The sequence below is a fragment of the Boleophthalmus pectinirostris genome, unplaced genomic scaffold (genome assembly GCF_026225935.1).
Source record: "Boleophthalmus pectinirostris isolate CB_2022bp ecotype Guang Dong unplaced genomic scaffold, ASM2622593v1 HiC_scaffold_6, whole genome shotgun sequence".
In the NCBI taxonomy this organism is placed as follows: Eukaryota; Metazoa; Chordata; class Actinopteri; order Gobiiformes; family Gobiidae; genus Boleophthalmus; species Boleophthalmus pectinirostris.
Genome location: NW_026571447.1, coordinates 15,578,912 through 15,598,274, shown reverse-complemented (window position 1 = coordinate 15,598,274; position 19,363 = coordinate 15,578,912). Strand labels below are relative to the sequence as shown.

The window sequence follows — 19,363 nt, the reverse complement described above, 5'->3', positions numbered from 1 at the left end:
GTAAAACTCTTCTTTATGCACAGCGTTGTTTGATTAAAATGGCATTTGACATCCATTGTTAGCTAAAGAAACGTCCAAAATTGAATTGTATTTAGACGTAATTAGTGACTAGTTGGGAATGTGGTTCCAGTAGGCTACTTTTATTCCTTCATCTAAGAATATTACGTAAATTTTCGTTTGCATTTGACATCAATAGTCCGTGTTTCACTGTGAGTCAGTGTTAGTTGACCTGTGTCACAACTCTACAAAAACCCTCAGATCCCTTTGGGTTTGTCAAGAGAAGAGCGCCGCGCGATGGGCAATACACTTCTGCTGCAAGTCAAAGTAGCTTTCGGTTTAAAGGGAAAGCACCGCACGCGCCTCTGAGAGTGATTAGATTTTTATTATGAGGGCTGGCAGCTGTGCTTTACCTGCAGTGTGTCATAGGTGCGCACTGAGCAACAGCCCACACAAAACTGCGTCTTTGGCTTTTCCAACATCAAGATGAACTTTGACTTTGTGGCACTGAGCTGCAAGGTTTAGGAAGCAACAGCTACAATGGGACTTGAGTCACAAGATCAGCAGTAGTCTAAAATTCAGTTTTATCCTTAAGTCTCCGACAGTCATATTTTACAGTAATCTTTAAGACTAAGTTGATGCCGATGGTTATGACCATGAACGGTGAGCAGCATTCCCTCGCTGCAGCACCTCTGGATTTACGCACAACGCACAGAGAGCGTGGGAGCAGCGGACCGACTAGTCCGGACTCGCGTGTGACAGGCGACTCGCCTGCTCCTCCAGCGTGCACAGAAACGGACTCTTTGAACAAACAAGTCCCCATAGTGAAGAAAGAAAGCACTGGAGTGTGCAAACGAGACAACGCGCGACAGAATCTTCCATTCAGAAAACGCAAGATTCCTGTGGAGCCGGAGACACGTGAAAACGGAAACAGTTCACCGCGGGCAGCTCGGGAGAACGAGTGGGCTGCAGGTGCAGCTGGGGTCATTACACCCACCTTACACGTCTGGACTCCTTTTACCCCTTATGGTGAGATGGAACTCTTCCTCCTGGGTTATAAGTGTAAATGAGTTGTGATCAGAAATATGTCTAAATTTGCAGTTCACATAAAGAGTTTAACTCCTATTTGGTTATAACTACAAGTGATAGTGGTTTATGGATCCACCGCATATTTCTCTTCTAATCTTGAAAATGGTAAAATGAGAGTAAAATTATAAAGACAGGTGTTTTCTTTAAATGCACACATAAGGATAATCTCACCTTGGCACAAAGATGCCAAAGAGATGTGTTTATGATTTAGAGAACAAGTCAGCTTTTGCTTATTTTCTTATTGTTGTTCACAACAAATTCATATCTAAAGACAAAAAAATAAATAAAAATAAATAATCTAATTGATGTGATCTTTGCCTTGTGTCCTCTGTGTTGTCCAGTTCCATATTACTGCCTGTCTCCTGTCCCTGTCCCTTTCCCTGAGGCCGTGGGTCCTGTCCCCCATCACACGGGCCATTTGCTGTCCTCCATCACTCTGGCCACACGGCAGGATGAAGATGGAGACACGTATGTGGGCTTTTAATGTTTCTTCTGTTGGTTTTGTTTTTTCTAAACAACTTTTTATTTAAAAGAAAGAGGACATTGCACACAAATCAACATTTAACAGTGTACATTGCGAAAAGTGAAGAAGGCATTCCTGGGACTTACATAGAGCTTAGGTACAGGTACAGGCACAGGTACTCATCCAAGAAAAAGGGCATTTTTCCAAATTGCCTACTGAGCTTATCTGCAGTGTTTAAATGTATGTAAGTCAACGTTAAGAGAAACAGGCAGACTTTTACACATCTGCTGTCTCCATGGGGCAAATGATAAACCTAAAAACATGTAACCACAAGGGTGCTTCATGATTATAATTTTTTTACAGGCTTGTCAAAGCCTCACAAAGTGTTACATTCTAGTCATTATTCATTCACACCGCACTTAGTTGTGGTAAGATACTAACGTAGCCACAGCTGCCCTGAGCCCTCAGTCCTTCCAACCACCACATTCATACTAGGCAATCTGTGTCTTGCCTAAGGACATAATGACAGGATTTTGTCCGAGTAGGAATCAGTCCTCCAACCTTCAAGATGGTGGACCACTGCTCTAACCACAAAGCCACTGTTGCCACTTGTGCTTGTGCATGTCCCTTTAAACAACTAAAATCACATCTCAGTTACAAAGTATATAAAGGTCACAAACTTGTTCAGTGAGTGAAAGGAGCAGTGCCACGTTTCATCCAATTTACCAAATATCTGTTTTTAGATCTACGAACCTAGTTAAAATGGGAATTTGTAGTGCTTGTCACTTGGGCTGTAGTCCTTCAGTCATTTAATCAATTAGTCAGTGGTGTCTTAGTCGACTGTTAGTTGACTACATATTAATACTTTTATATGGAACACCAGATAGGAGAAATTAGTGAGTGAGTTAGCTGAAAATTTGGTATTTTGTGGTATTTATTGGCATAAAGCTTAAACTCATGATTCACAAGTTGAATCTTTCTAGATGTAAATGCATTGTTTCTGAGTACTTGTTTCTGAATATATACTTGCTTTAGCTTGAACTACAGTGTTGACTAATCTTTAGTCTTTATATTACATGATTTTGTCTTTGTTGTTGTTTTCGATAGATAGAATAAAAATTACCTTGTGACCATGTGATAAAGATGAAAATGAAAGTTAAGTGGCCACTGCGCAGTGGTCTGAACAGTTGTGATTTACCTGAACAGCTGTGATCACCTAAACAGGACCTTCAAACTTCATATGAAAACAACAGTCATTACACAACGTGGATGTGGTCTCTCTAGTGGGACATGGGTGACTGACTTTATCACAGTTACCACTGCTGATTAGCTTCTGACTCACCTGCTTCAGCATTAAATATTCTTATGCTATTTTACTTAATGCAAAAAACAATAACCAAATGTTCCATACAATTATGATTTATTTGTCTTAAAGATGCATTGTGCAGCTTTTTTTGGTGGAGGGCCCCTCACCTGCTTGTCTTCATGGAAATGTTATTGCTTTGTCTAAAACAGGGACCAACATTTTTCCTCTGGTGAGCTACCTTTACAAAAGAAAAATACCAGAGGGCTACTCATTTTAATGACCACAAGGAATTTAGATGCCTTTGGGTACAGTTAGATGCCTATAAAACATAAACCAATGTCCATTTATTAGTGCACAACGTTGGGCTTCAAAATGATACATTTACAATAGTAATAGGCATGTAATTAACCAAATTTTTCAAATTCTGCACAATGGTATAATTCCAAAATCTCTTGGCGAGCTACTTGGAAGTGGTTAGAGAGCTACTTGTAGCTCCCAAGCTACAGGTTGGAGACCCCTGGTCTAGAATATTGCACAGTAGAGATTAAACTTTTCTATCTCAAAGAAGACAACTATGGGCTACATTACGGGTCAGATCTTTGGAGATGCAACCCTTTTCACCAAGGGAATTATTGTATTTTTAGCTATACACCCATAATGAATAAATGCTAGAAAGATGTCATGCTATGGAACATTCCAAGCAAACAATAACATCTCCATGGAGACCAGAAAAGTTGTCTCTATGGGGACAATGCACCTCTAATGCTTTAAATATTTTCTTTTGATTCATTTTTTGGATTTACATGCTTAGATTAGACACCTCATGCCTGCTGTCTAGTGAAAGTCTATAGACAAACAAAAGCATTTTGCAGTTTTAGAAACCGCTTTGTCCAAAAACTTCAACAAAATTGAAACATCAGGCCTCATGAAATCTTGAAATGCCCAGGCAGTCCCACTTTGATGTGCAGTGTATTATTTGCATTTGTTTTAAACCAACTCGTGATACCCAGAGTTGAGTAATCCCATGACATGTAAACGCTGCTTATTGTTCTGTGTCTGTCTAGTAAACCATGTGAGCCATGTACCCTCAGCTGATATAATCAAATCATCTACTAGAATTGCACTTAAACACAAGACTCATTTGTTTAGTGGTTATTTCAGACTATTCTAAGAGCTTCCCTTGTTGATCTACCAGTGCAAAAAAAAAAAAAACTCACAAAAACATGAAATGAGGATTCATAATGGACAGGCATTAGTAATCAATAAGAAAAGTACTGAGATTGTGCTCAATTTTGTTTTTGTCCATTATGAGCTGCAAGATGAATCACAATCAAATCAAAATCAATGAGCTAATCATAAAGGCTGCAGTTTTTGAAATACTGTCATTTCCTTCTCAAATAGAATAGAATAGTTTAATTCTGCATAAAAAAGCTAACCTTGTAGTTTGTAATTTGTAGCTTCTAGTTTTAACCTTGTATTTTATAATAGATCTGTACACAAAGTAAATTGTTTGTCAGTATCATACCATACCCTCATATTTCAGTCTTTTTCAATTCTTTTGGACACATTTAAAATGTGAATTTTGAACAGAATTGTAATATTGAAACATAAATTGCAAGTCTAATTGCAAAGTTGCAATAAGATATTTTTCACAAATCATTTAGTCTTATGATGCATTATATGGTTATAAATTAATTACACACTGAATAAACACAATGGATTGTAATTTTATGCCAGATGCCCTTTCAGTTGTAAGTCCACTTTTTTGGCTGAAGCAGAAAACTTGGGTTAGGTGTCATCAACTGTAGCTGGTGACTGGTTTACCATTTTATCATTTGCAACATTTTGCATAAATCGCACATCAGCTTTAAAATAGTTTTAGTCTGGGCAGAGCACCAGACAAAAGTAAATCTTTTAGGTGTTGTACAAAAGGTTACTACACTGCTCTCTTATAGGTTTGGCTCTTATAAGGACATAGAAGTCTAAAAATGATTGCTGTAAAGCTTTTATATATATAGATGCAAATAATTTAGCGCAATGTGCTGTATAAACAGTAACATAAATGCAACATCATGTACTTTGGTAAAAATGATCAGTGTTTACAATGTCGCTTTACAAAATCACTAAGGCTCTTAGTGGCTCTGGCTATGAAATAGGCAGAGCATCGGCCATGAAAAAGAAAAAAAAAGATCAAGCTCTAAATGTAATGAATATGTTTCAGTGTTGGGAAAGCTTTTCTTTGGAGCATAGCATGATGATACAGCATCGTGCTGATCATTTCTCACCTTTCTCGTTTATAACCCCAGTGAAGTTTTGATATATTAGATGTTGCCTTCTATAGAATATGAAAACTGTTCTTTCAAAACTTTTCTCACCATTGTGAATGGCTTCCAATCATAGTGGCCTATGGTGTTTAACGTTTGCACAGGGCCTGTGTGTCCCTGGTTCTTTTGAAGTGTGTGTGAGTTTTTTTGCAGCATGAGCCCCTGCACTTGTTGTGTGAACTAGTGAGTTATGTGAGGTGAGCGTGTGCTTCTGTCTTACGTCAAAGCCTGTGCTCAGCACTGCTTCAAGTCCTTTCGTTTCGGGAAAGCCAGGCTGGGCTGACTTTGAGATAGCTCTGTGGTTTTTCTCAGGTGTCTGTGTCTCTCTTTTAACTTGTGTGTTGTTTAAATGAATGGGCTCAAAAAAACCAAACATCCGCTTCATACTTCCTCATTTACCGCTTTCTCTCTATCAACTTTGTCAGTCTCTCATTGGCTGTTCACACTAAACAATAGTGTGTGTAAAATGTCCGTGTAAAATTTGAATTTCTGTAGAATTTTCTCAGCCAAATCATGTACTCATTTATAAAGCTTTACATTGTAGGGTGGAAATGCTCCTTAAACTCCACCACAACCCAGTCACAGCAACTGAACAGTCTAACTGTAGTATAAACATGTGCTGCTGCTGAACCTGCTTAGCCCTGTTCAGTGTTAAGAACCAGACTCCCTGGTATAGACACCTGACATGGTGGGATTAGTGGGACAATGTGGCAGTCACACTTCCATCAGTCTCCACAGGGCAGGTGTAGATCTTGTTTGAGAAATGAATAGTTTTCATTCAATAGATTGTATAGTGACTTTGGATGGCAAAAAATAATTTGCCAATCTTTTGCCATGAGAATTCAGTCTGACAGAGGAGTTTCTTGTTTGCTGACAGAATATAATTGTTTCTTTGAGGTTAGTGGTTCAGACCCTTGACCTCAGAGGTCCTCAGCTGCTCCACTCTGCCCCATAACCAGGGCACTGAGCAGTAAACTGCCTCTACAGTGTAGTAGGGCGTAACCATTGCCATTTAACCCAATAACAGCCAGTCTTATATCCTTGATGATTAATAAACATGACTGCTTCACAAGCTCTTGATCTCTCCATTAATTGCACAGTCCTGCAGTGTATCACCCTCCCTGTGTGTGTGTATCCCTGTCACTCTTCCTGTGTGTATGTCTCTCACCATCCCTGTGTGTATGTCTCTCACCATCCCTGTGTGTATGTCTCCCCTGTGTGTATGTCTCTCACCATCCCTGTGTGTATGTCTCTCACCATCCCTGTGTGTATGTCTCTCACTCTCCCTGTGTGTATGTCTCTCACCATCCCTGTGTGTATGTCTCTCACTCTCCCTGTGTGTATGTCTCTCACTCTCCCTGTGTGTATGTCTCTCACCATCCCTGTGTGTATGTCTCTCACTCTCCCTGTGTGTATGTCTCTCACTCTCCCTGTGTGTATGTCTCTCACTCTCCCTGTGTGTATGTCTCTCACTCTCCCTGTGTGTATGTCTCTCACTCTCCCTGTGTGTATGTCTCTCACTCTCCCTGTGTGTATGTCTCTCACCATCCCTGTGTGTATGTCTCTCACTCTCCCTGTGTGTATGTCTCTCACTCTCCCTGTGTGTATGTCTCTCACTCTCCCTGTGTGTATGTCTCTCACTCTCCTGTGTGTATGTGTCATCTCCTGTGTGTGTCTCTCTCCCTGTGTGTATGTCTCTCACTCTTCCTGTGTGTATGTCTCTCACTCTCCCTGTGTGTATGTCTCTCACTCTCCTGTGTGTATGTCTCTCATCTCCCTGTGTGTATGTCTCTCTGTCTCTCACTCTCCCTGTGTGTATGTCTCTCACTCTCCCTGTGTGTATGTCTCTCACTCTCCCTGTGTGTATGTCTCTCACTCTCCCTGTGTGTATGTCTCTCACCATCCCTGTGTGTATGTCTCTCACTCTCCTGTGTGTATGTCTCTCACTCTCCCTGTGTGTATGTCTCTCACTCTCCCTGTGTGTATGTCTCTCACCATCCCTGTGTGTATGTCTCTCACTCTCCCTGTGTGTATGTCTCTCACTCTCCCTGTGTGTATGTCTCTCACTCTCCCTGTGTGTATGTCTCTCACTCTCCCTGTGTGTATGTCTCTCACTCTCCCTGTGTGTATGTCTCTCACTCTCCCTGTGTGTATGTCTCTCACTCCCTGTGTGTGTATGTCTCTCACTCTCCTGTGTGTATGTCTCTCACTCTCCCTGTGTGTATGTCTCTCACTCTCCCTGTGTGTATGTCTCTCACTCTCCCTGTGTGTATGTCTCTCACTCTCCCTGTGTGTATGTCTCTCACTCTCCCTGTGTGTATGTCTCTCACTCTCCCTGTGTGTATGTCTCTCACTCTCCCTGTGTGTATGTCTCTCACCATCCCTGTGTGTATGTCTCTCACTCTCCCTGTGTTTATGTATCTCACTCTCCCTGTGTGTATGTCTCTAACCCTGTGTGTAGTGTCTCTCAGTTCTGTGTGCAGTATCTTTCACCCTGGGACTGCTGTGCTGCCCTCTCTGTGTTAATTCTGTTTGTAGTGTCTCTCACCCCCCCTGTGTGTAGTGTCTTTGTGTTGCCTGTCTTTGTGTGTTAGTTGTGTGTGTATAGTGAGTTCTGTGTGCGTCAGTGCCGCTGGGCCTGAGGTTATCTGGGGCTGTGGTCTGCCACACTTCCAGGAACCAGAAACTGTACAGTTTCATCTGAGCAGAAAAGGAAGGAGATGGATACTGAAGAGAACCAGGGAAATCAATGATTCTTCTCATCTGAATTTGACTATTATAATTTACAATGCTGATGCAACAATCTTTTTTAAAAATGAAGGAAGCCCACTTACAGTAATCCATACACGTGCACAGGTGTTGTTATGCATGTGTAATTTGCACCTGCACTATGCACATCTGCTGTATTTTTAAGAATTATGTAAATTACGAAGTGAAATGGTCTTGTATGATAGTGGCCAATTCTAGATGTTACTTTGAAAGTATTCCACCCATAATTCAGAAACATGCATGATAAACTGACTCCTGAGAGTAGTATATATATATATATATATATATATATATATATATATATATATATATATATATATATATATACTACTCTCAGGAGTCAGTTTATATAGTATATAAATGGTGCATTTATCACCCTGTATTATCATAATGCATGTTTAGATGTTTTCTGTTGTTTTAACATTGACTGGAAGTGACATATTGAACACAAGTCACTAATGAAACAATATAAAGGATAATAAAATGGCCATTGTTAGTGACAACAGGAAGTAACATAGAAGCTGCCTGGCTCTTACTGGAAGAGGCTCCATCTGACAGCATGAAGAAGCTGTCTTACTGCTGCCTCTGACTTGCCCCTGTCACTGTTTCCTGCCCTCTTCAGGCCGGGTTCACTCTCTCACTTCATGTAATGGCCTCCGATAGTGGTTTCCTCTTCAGGCTGATAACAATCTGATAAGTATGGGGGTTTTGTCATGGCTTTGCATCTTTCAAGGTTCTTAGTGCAAATGATTGCTTCCACAGTTGTGCCACACTTCCAGCTATGTATTATAATCACAGCTCTTATATCTTGTATTTTTGCTCAAATATGCTGAAGTATATCTATCAGCATGTTTGTTTTTCGCTTCCATCGTCCCCAGAAGCAGCAGGAGGAGCAGGAGTTAATGAACTTACAAATGTCACCGAAATTCTGCTGGGCAAGGTCAATAGCTACAGCTTCTTCCTACAGAGAAATATACACATTTAGTTCACTTTTTAGGAGTTTGGCCTTTAAGCTCCAGCATAGGACTGTGTTTCGTTGACAAATACAGGTGTAGTGTAGTATAAAAATCTGTGTTATTTTCTTTATTATACTTCTTGGCAGAGCAATGTATAGATCTAGCTGTGGAAATAAAACATGTCACGCTCAGTTAACCTAATTTTGTGTTTGTTTTAGCACTACTGTTTTATACTTATCAGTCTATTGAACAGGCACACACTTATTTGTCACAGATATATGGATATTTGCTGTCACTTTAACATACTTTCACAGGGGAAAATGCTTGGTCACAGAAACTACAGTAAAACAGACAAAAATTTGACTGGGGAATTCATTTTAAGATTTACAGGGTTCAAAGTTCAAGGTTCTTTATCTGTCATTCAAAAATGTGAATGAAACATGTGACAGAACTAAAGTTGTTCTTCAAGGTCTGATTAAAGAGATAAGAACAATAATAAATAATGAATATTAAATAAAAAGCCAACCAATAAAACATATAGCAAGATTGGCAGCCTAAGTAGGAAGTCAGAGTGCACTATTCAAAAGTCTGACAGGCTGCCTCAGCAAAGAAACTTGACTTCAGCCCAGATGTTGAAGTGATTTGATTTTGTGGCTTTGATGCTCCCCAGTTTTCTCCAGAGGACAGAGGGACAAACAAGTGGTGGGTGGCATGGGAGGGGTCTTCCATGATCCTGGAGGCCCATTCCGTGCAGTGCTCCTGAACAATCAATCAGTTAAACCTAATTTATAGAGCCCTTTACAACAATAAAGTGCTATACGTTAAAATCAACACAATATAAAAATATACAGAACATTTCACAAATAAATAAAACAAAGCATCATTGTATTACTGCGTCTGAATAAGTACATTTTGAGCCTGGATTTCAATCCAGAGTCTGTGATGGTGTGCACATCAGGAGACAATTTGTTCCAGAGTCTGGGGCTAACGATGGGTGTGAAGTCACATCCAGTGATCTTCTCCTCCACTCTGACCACACTCTGACCACAGCAGGGGACTCAGGACACAGCGCTGGGTGGAACATGTCTTTGCATTGGCTATTTACCTCTATTTGATTGGACACCTAATAATTGCAGGGATGTTTAATTACTTTTAAATGACAAAACATAGCTTGCAAAATCATCATGTCTATGTGTCTGCTTTTCTATATTCCAGTCCTCTTCACATTGCTGTGGTTCAAGGCAAGATGGATGTTGTCTGTGACCTGCTTAAAATCTACTGGTTGGAAAACAGAAGTCCTGATATTTACAATAATCTCCGCCAGGTAAGACAAACAAGCACCCACACCCAGCCACCTCTTCATCTATTTCCTCTTTATAAGTCTTTGACATAAATTCCCAGTTAAGGTTCTGCATTACTTAACATTTACTTCCTTTAAGCCATGTTATAATGTTGTTACATCATCAGAAACATACCTGGAGTTGTGTTTTGTTTCAATCACACATGTTTGAGTAATGTTTATTATTAGTCTGTCTACATCTTGAAAGTTTACAATGCTCATATACAACATCATAATGTGGCTTAATGAAAAGTAAATTTTGCATAAACATTATAGATCACAAAATTGCATAATAGGGGACCTTTAAATCAAACATCAACTAAAGAATTAAAAAACACAACAGTCCCACTGCCTCTCCCTTCTGATAACAGTGACATGGAAAAGAATGAAAGAGAAAGTGTCTTGGTTTCCTCCTCCCTTTTTAAAATTACTTACAGTCAGAGAGAGCAATGGAGTTCACCCACTAACTATAGCAGTTCTACCTGTATGAGCCTCAAGCCAACAGAATTACCATATGTGCTTTCCATTGTTCCTTTTATTATCTCTATTGCATTAAGGCCGACTGGGTTTCTTAACAGAACTGGATTTTCTACTCTGAGTAAGCAGGAAGAGTTGTGAAATTCTGAATGAATACGATGAAATGACAAGACAAAATTAGGATGACAATGACCGCAGCCATTACATGACTAATTCTTCTTTCAGTTGACCTAATAATTATGTCTCTCACACATAAAGATAAACTGAAGCAACTGTTTTCAAATTCTCTTGGTGCTGGTGTAAAATATCAATAATCAGTTACTAATTCAAACTAGAGACCTATTCATCCAGGTATTCATTCTGTGAATAGTCTTGAATAATTTCAGTGGCATTATGTGGCCTTGAATGTTCCAAAGTATGGAATTAAACATATTTATTTCACATGCATTCAGTTAATATCTGTATTTGAACTACTATTAAAAAAAAAAAAAAGACTGGAAAAAACATACATCCATACTGTGTACCTGCTTGCCAGGTCTAACCTGTAATTTGGCCTGGTGGCATCACCTGCAGTGGATCATTCTTGACATTTTGACGAGTCTCCATGGATAAAGCAGGTGTCAGAGCTCCCTGCAGAAAAGTTACATCGCACACCTTTACAACGAAAACCAAATTTTTTTTGTGTGTGTGTGTGACAAGACTATCGAGACATAAATAGTCCTTTCCCGTTCAGATGTGCAGTACAAACATTCTCACCTATCTGCCAGCTACAATACATCCCTTTTATCTTTGAACAGAAAGCACCTGAGCTGTGCTGAGCTTTACTTCACAAGACTGGGGTTTCACACCACACAGGCTTACCAGAAATAATGCTGCCGCTATCATCAAATGTTGTATTTCCTCATTGCTGAGGCTTTAGTGCATTGGTTATTGTATCCTGTCTTTGCCCTCTATGTTATAAAAACACATGCACGCGACAAACCACCAGCTTTTCACACGTACTTGCTGTGTGCACTTAGACCAAAAGGGGAGATTTTCAGCCAGACTTCTTCAATTATAGTCATTTGCCTACCAGATTGTGGGATTTTGAATGAACATCAGGCGTCATGACAAACTATAAGGAACTGTGGGTTTTCAATTCTTACTGGACAGCAGCGAATATAAGCCTGTCAACTCCCCAGAGATATTGTTGCTGTTTTCCAATAATGATGTCAGCTCCTGAGTTTCTGTGGTTTTTCAAAAAGGACTGTATGAGCGAGTGTTACTACCAGAAGTGAATAATAGTGTAAGTGCGTTTGAGTTTGACAATACAGACAGCTGTTTGATACTCCCACACTGGTCATGCCCTGAGCGCACATACCCGCTGCATGGTGTGCTGTCTGCAGGAATAAAGCAGTGATTGGGGAATGGGGCTGCCCACTCAAAGTATGCACTGGTGACCATGTGTGTTCAGATCAGATACCACTAATGTGCACAAGTCACTATCTAAAATGAACTACTCCTCTAACTGAATGAATTTATTTGAAACATGGTGAAAGTAAAGGTGCATTATGTAGTATTTCTGGTGGAGGGTCCTTCAAATGCTTTTCTCCATGAAGATATTAGTCCTTTGCCTGGTATGTTTTACAGTATTGCATTAAACCTTTCTATCTGCATGGAGACGAAACCAGACCAAGTTACAGACCAGATGTGTAGAGAGGCAACCCCCTCACAGTCACAATGCCTGTTTTTCTTGTATTTTTTGACCTATAAAACCACCTTGAATAAATGTAAGGAAGAGCTGTTTAATGTCATACTTCCAGGCAGAGCACTGACATATCCATAGAAACAAGCAAGTGACGGACCCTAACCAAAAAGTGCACCTTTAAAGTCACCATGAAAGCAGCCACCAGTCAAAAGAACCAAAATATACTATGAATTTAGAAAGCTGCAGACAGTACATGTCTAAAAGGGAACTGCTAAAATCCCACACTCTTTCCCTTTAATTAGTGATTTAGTTTCTTTTTTGTTTCATGCTTGCATAATGTAACATTTTAGATGGAGATATTATTGTTTTGCATAGGAAGTTCCGCAGTCTGACATTGAACTAAAATATTTTTGCACTTATTAATTTAAGGTGTTTTAATCAAACATGCTTTGAAAAACATGTATTGCACTCCACAGATCTAATCTACTACTCTAACTATGGTGTCACCTGCTTGTCTCTGTGAAGATAAATATGTTTAATGCCATACTGTGGAACATTCCAGGCAAAGCAATACCTTTAGCAAGGGGCTGACCCTCCACTGGAAATGTTACATAGTGCGCCTTTGTTGGAGTTTTTCATTGTTATCTTAAATTTTGGTATTATGAATGAATTATGTAAGTAGCACATATGAACACCTTTTGTGCAAAACCCCAGTGACATAACCTGTTTTGGTGTTTACATGCACTCTCCAGCAGGTCGTGTATGTGAACGCTTGTGTATGGCTCTGCCGAGAAGTCACATGGCCCCGCCCCTCCCTGTTCTGTTTCTCAACATACCTAACGCTGAGGTTCAGAGGGTAGTTCACTGGGACTTTCCCTTTGTGCTGCTGATGTGTAGTCTTGTGTGTTCTTTTCACATCTCCTTTCAGTGTGTATGTATGCGAGGAGATTTGGGGTTTCAGAGCATAGCTGATGTTAATAATGAGATAAAGATAAGAGAACATTTATTTGTACCACAATAGGGAAATTTCAGTGTTGCAACACATAAGCACCAAAAGAGTAGTAGAATAAAAAGTGTCCAAAATACTAATAATACAAGAATTATATTAAATGTAATTTAGTGTAATACAGTGGAATGCTCAATAGTGATTGCCCACCCCCGGTAATTGTATTTAAAATCTGTTTCTGAAACTTTATAAACCGCTAAGTTATTTAAGCATTTCACTGAATCTTGCATTTTGACTGTGCTTTTTAGACTTAAACAACTGCATTATGAATATTAGTTAGCATATAGCTGATTACCCTCCATGATGATGATGAATGCTTAATGTTTGAATAATTTTTTAAAAATCTATCTAAAAATGTACTTCCGTAACCAGAGTGGGTGGTCAAAGGTTGAACTCCATAAGTGACTACGTTATGTGCAGTAGTATCCAGATGCTGGTACATTTATTTTATGGCCTGTAACAAATTCATCTGTATAAATTAAAGCCAGAATATAGCCAGTGCATTTTATTAGAAATCCATAAGCAAGCTATCTCTTTAACCATCATAATCCATTTAATATCTTTTCTTTGTTGATTTATGCTGTAGACATGATTCCATACACTCTCTTTGCATACTTCTTTAAGTGAGGTTTAAACTTTAACTCAGAGCGATTGTTCGTGGTCCAGCTCTTGTGGTGTGCTCTCCCTTCGTCATGTGGATCCAGGAATGTAAAACAGAGCAGGGACAGACGGAGGGGGAAGCGTTGGGATTTCCCCTTTCATCCTGTCTTTTCCCCGGGCTCCCCTCTGCCACTTCCGACATATCTTCATTGCAACAGTCCTCAACCATCCCCCTTCTCCATTCCCATCTTCATCAATGATTGTATTTTTGCTTCGTCATTTTTACAGGAAGCAGTAAACAGAATTGAACATAACAAGAGATATTTCACAGTGTTTCTTCATTAGTCATGCACAAGATATAAGTGTCCGTAAATGCTGCAATAGGAAGTTCAAAGTACATTGCTTACCAGATTGTGTATGCTTGTCTTTATTTGGTTATGTATTTTTATATCTGCTATTGGGTGTGAGTCATAGGATTCTGGGAAACTATAGCTTGGGGGGAAAACACTAACATTGGCACATAGAAGGAATTCCACTTTGCTCTCATTGCGCTTATCTCTCATTATCCTTTACTGGAACCACCTTAGAAGCAAACAAAAGGCATAAAGCAAAAGTGAAACCCGGATGAACTATTCCTGATAATAGCATTGCTAAAAATTCCAAGTTGTTCTCTGTGACTTGCCCATCCTCTGTTGACATATGTTGTGCTTTGTGATACTTGCTGAGTCACCCATAGGAACATCCTTGATTGCCACAGTGCTCAGTTCAAATGACTAAATAAACTGATGTGTGTAATTTTTGTCTTTCCTTTATTTCCTGTAGCCTCAGAATGCTGGGGACCATTTTGACCTCAATTTAAATCAACCATATTTAATTAAAGGAGCTGGATAGCTCTAGTTTGTGTTTGCAGAGAGATTGACAGTGCAAAGGTTTCAAGGACTGTTTGGAGTGCACTTTAAGTTCTTGTGATAAGATTTGTGGATGATGATAGGCCATTATATTCACAGAATATATACCATTGTATGCACACGCACACACACGCACCCACACACACACGCACGCACGGACGATTTTTTGACCTTCTGTTATACTGGTTCTCCACTATATTCCTTTTAAGGTAGAATATAAATATAAACATGTAAACATATATGACATTCACAAAATGTGAACGTATGTCCACATATTCTTCTTTAATGTTAAAACTGTTTTATTATAACAAAAACAATACAAATATTGTTGGCAAAAAAGAAAGATTTTTTGGTATGCTTTTCAAAATAATTAATTTCCTTAATTTTAGGTAAAAAAAAAAAAGATATCAACAGATATCAAAATACTAAATCCAACATCAGCAAGTATTGCCCACAACAGATATTGGTATTATCTGAATTTTTTTTTATCAAAAACATAATAATATGTAGACTTTAAAAGCTAACATTTGTAGCTTTGTAGCTGTTGTATTCTCATATATCACCACTAGATGCTATTTACATTACTCCTGTCTGATAGTGTGCCATCTTTAACCTAACAGAAGAAGACCAGAGACCTGACCCTGACCAAAGGTCAGGTGAGGGGAGAGAAGTAAACAGGTTTCATATCAAATAAACTTAGAGATCTTATGCTCTGTCTGCAATTGAAATGCTTGGATTGCTTGACTTGAAAACAGATGTATAGCACCCGTAACGCACTTTTCTAGCATTTTGCCTCAGTAGCATTGAAGACAAATGGGTCAAATATAGTAGACATATTTCATCTATGGGTACAGTAGAATATGTGGTACAACTTCATAAGAACTACACCTTAATTAGCCTTAATAAAGCATGGACAAAGACTTAAATTCAAATAAATAAATAAATAGTTTATAGTAAGAACAATTTAGGCTTAGTAACTACTTAGGTTAGGGTTAGGAGTTTGGGTTAGGATATAAATAACTACTGAATTCATCTTAATAAACCTTTGTTTAGGGTTAGGGTCACCTTCACACTTAGGCACTTTTTTGCATCTGGTAGTATATGTTAAAGTTAAATGTTTTTTTTTTTTTTTTCCTTTATTGTTCCTTTTTAGACACCTCTTCATCTTGCAGTCATCACGCAGCAGCCCAACATGGTCGATGCTCTACTCAAAGCAGGATCAGATCCAACATCTTTGGACAGGAATGGCCAGACTGCGCTCCACCTGTGCTGCGAATACAACCAGCGAGAATGTCTATCTCTGCTCCTGTCCCACCACTCGTTCTCCACCTGTCTGGAGATGCGAAACTATGAAGGTAGAGCTCCATAAGTTTTGAATTTACCTTGTACCATCACTTTTTTTCTTTGATAGTATTCACATTACACAGCAGTGACAGAGATGAGAAGTGCTCAGGTTTGGTACTGAGCGGTTGTTTTGTGTGGGCGAGTGGAGGACATTTCCTTCCTCTGTGGTCTTCTCTCAGTGTACTCTGTCATTGATGAATCAGGACACAGGGCAATTGTTACGGCTGTAGTCTTTGCGGGGTGACACAAACTTAGTTTATTTATTTATTTATTTACTCCCCATGACCCCATTTCCTGTGGGTCCAAGTTAACATTTAATTTACAATAAAATATTCCATTATAATAACTATAAAAGTTCACAGTTCAAATACAAATACAACTGTCCAGTCACTCCAAAATCTCTACTAAAACTATTTACTTAAAAAAATTGATGGACTTCTTAAAGCACCCTTGACCAATTAAATGTATAAAGTATTACAACTAACTCATTTCTGATAAGAAACTTTAGCTCTAATCACTATTGTACTGCTTCCTTTATCACAGTACATTGTAGATTGAGATAATAGCATACACAAAACAACTTGACTAAGTGTAAAACTGTGCTAGGTGAATAGTTTTTAACTACAAATTTCTGACATCCTCCCTTTAGGTCTGAGCCCTCTTCACCTGGCAGTGCTGCATGGTCATGAGAATTTGGCTAGAATGCTGTTAAATGCTGGAGCTGATATTAATGCTATGGTGAAATGACTATGACCATAACATGTTTTTATATTCTTTACATTAAACTGACTATTGACATGTTTGTGTTTTCTTTATATTAGGATAATAAAAGTGGCCAGAGCCCCCTGATGCATGCAGTAGAGAGCAATAATGTGAACATGGTTCACTTCCTTATTGAGGTAATTTACACTTGGTTTACTGTTTACATTTAAATTCAAGGTTATTAAAGACATAATTTCACATTAATCTTACTTGAAAGAGCATTAGATATGTGATTAGTTTCTCATTTTTTGTTGATCTATCACAGTTAAATTTTGAATTTGAACCTGAGGTTAGGTAACAGTCCACCGGCCAGTAAAAAAAAAAATCCTAAACACATTATCTGTTCCTATACTGACCTCTTGTGGCTGGAGTTAAGACTCCTTGTACTGCAGAGTGATCTACTAAATTACTAATTGGAAGCTAAAATTGAAATCTAATTAACTTGTAATAATAATAGTAATAATGGGTAGACCAACTGTCTTTTCAGGAGTATGTATCTTTAGTTTTCTTCATTTGTTTCTCGTGCATTCTCACATAGATTTGATTCACTGTGTTATGTGTTTACAGAGTGGATGTGATGTCAACAGCCAGTCGTACAGCAGGAACACTGCCTTACATTGTGCCTGTGGCCGTGGGCAGGTGGACACAGTGAGGCTGCTGCTTAAAAACGGAGCTGACAGTGGACTAAAAAACTATCACAATGACACCCCTGTGATGGTGACCACCAATAAAAAGGTGACCTTCAGATTTAATGCATTGCAACATACTGCAAAACAGTATTTTACAATTATTGGTTATCTCTATTAATCTTTAGACTAGGACTCTAAATTGTAAGCAAGTAGATTCCTCCACCCAGAGGCTTATCTTGTGAAGTGCGGCATCAGTGTCACTCAAATGAAATATAAATCTTAAAAAATAATAGACTATATATTGGGGTGTTTCACACCACAGGTTTATGTAAAAAAGGAACTGTAGTGCCTTTAGCATACATATTACATACATAATTCACCACTAACTGGAGACATATTAATTACATGTTTACCTATGTTCAGTGTTTAGTTTTTGGGTTTGTGCTCTATATGCAGTATAGTCGCAGTCCCTTTAAGACCCGTTGACGTTTGAGGCACGCTGTTCTGTTTACCGTTATTTAGCCATTTCTTGACAGTTGTGAGTGCAGTTAATAAAGCGACACAATTTTTTGTGTCTAAAATGTGAGAAGTTGTTGGCTCCTTATTACTATGCATAACTTCCATGGACTCAAATTTTAAATAATAACTGATGTTCCTTTTTTTTTCTTCTTTTAAACAGATTGCTGATGTAATACGTGGAAGAAGCTCCAAACAAATGCGAGTTCAAGATCAGCACTACATAAGCACCTCACCTTCACACTGGAACATATTGGAAGACAGTGGTAAGTAGACTATATATTATAAATATGATGCTTGAAACAATTTGTTAACACAATTAATTTACTGTCCTGCCCCTGTACTGCAGGTCCTCCTTCTCCAAAACAGAGTCGTGGATGTTCACCATCTTCTCTTCTCTGTACGCCTCATCGAACACACTCAGTGTCACCAAAAACTGGAACTCACTTTTCAAGCCAACCTCTAACTACCTCTGCACATTCACCTGGCCACATTTATCCTCCTGTCAGGACTGTGAAGGACGAATGCTTTCAAAATGGACTAAACTGAAGCTTTGGCAGTGTGCCTTTCACGGTTACTGTTGTGGACACTCAGACATTGCTCAGTGCTTGAAAAGTATAAAGACAGCAATGTACGGCATTTTTAAATGGCCAATCTTTTGACTCAAGACCGACTGACACACTGTAGGTCTATGTATTTTTATGCATTCATTTCCCAGAATAGCCTAAACAGCTAAATTGGTTTTGAAGATCTTTTTTCTGTGTGTTGGACTGTATAATTGCGCAGTGGCAGTGGTTAGCAATTTGAAGGTTCAAACCCAGTGGGGACCAGTGCATGCAGTTGTGCTTTTGGGCACTTTGTCCCTGTCAACATACGAATGTGGTATGCATAATGTGCTGTTAGTGGTGGTTGGTGGTTCTCTCAATCTGTCCCAGGGCAGCTGTGGCTCTAGAAGTGCACCACCAGCTGGAGAGTGAATGAATAATGACTACAGCATGGCGCTTTGACAGACTTTTCAAGCATGTAAAGTGCAACACAAGCGTAAGGCATTATTATTGAAACCTGAATGCAAAATGTTGCACTCTTTGTTATCTGGCTAATAATGTTATCAGTCTGGAATGTATTAATGATAATGTTTTAATAAAATGTAGTTACTGTGATGGGATTGGTTATTATTATCAATTCATACAC

The 19,363-nt window shown here is 38.9% G+C and overlaps 1 protein-coding gene and 1 long non-coding RNA gene across 2 annotated transcripts; one reads left to right on the top strand and one right to left on the bottom strand.

Annotated features, from left to right (window-relative positions):
- The first annotated feature begins 7 nt into the window (after positions 1-7).
- On the top strand, positions 8-19,332 carry bcl3 (BCL3 transcription coactivator). The gene is made up of 9 exons (XM_020940331.2): positions 8-1,026; positions 1,428-1,554; positions 10,120-10,228; positions 16,075-16,276; positions 16,915-17,003; positions 17,087-17,164; positions 17,595-17,762; positions 18,336-18,438; positions 18,522-19,332. Exons 1-9 carry the CDS (start codon positions 636-638, stop codon positions 18,719-18,721), a joined length of 1,467 nt encoding a protein of 488 aa, XP_020795990.1. The 5' UTR covers positions 8-635; the 3' UTR covers positions 18,722-19,332.
- Positions 9,263-11,724, bottom strand: LOC129411747 (uncharacterized). The gene is made up of 2 exons (XR_008633433.1): positions 11,263-11,724; positions 9,263-9,663 (listed from the first exon to the last, which is right to left on the bottom strand). It is a non-coding gene; the product is annotated as an uncharacterized LOC129411747 (long non-coding RNA).
- Positions 19,333-19,363: the final 31 nt, after the last annotated feature.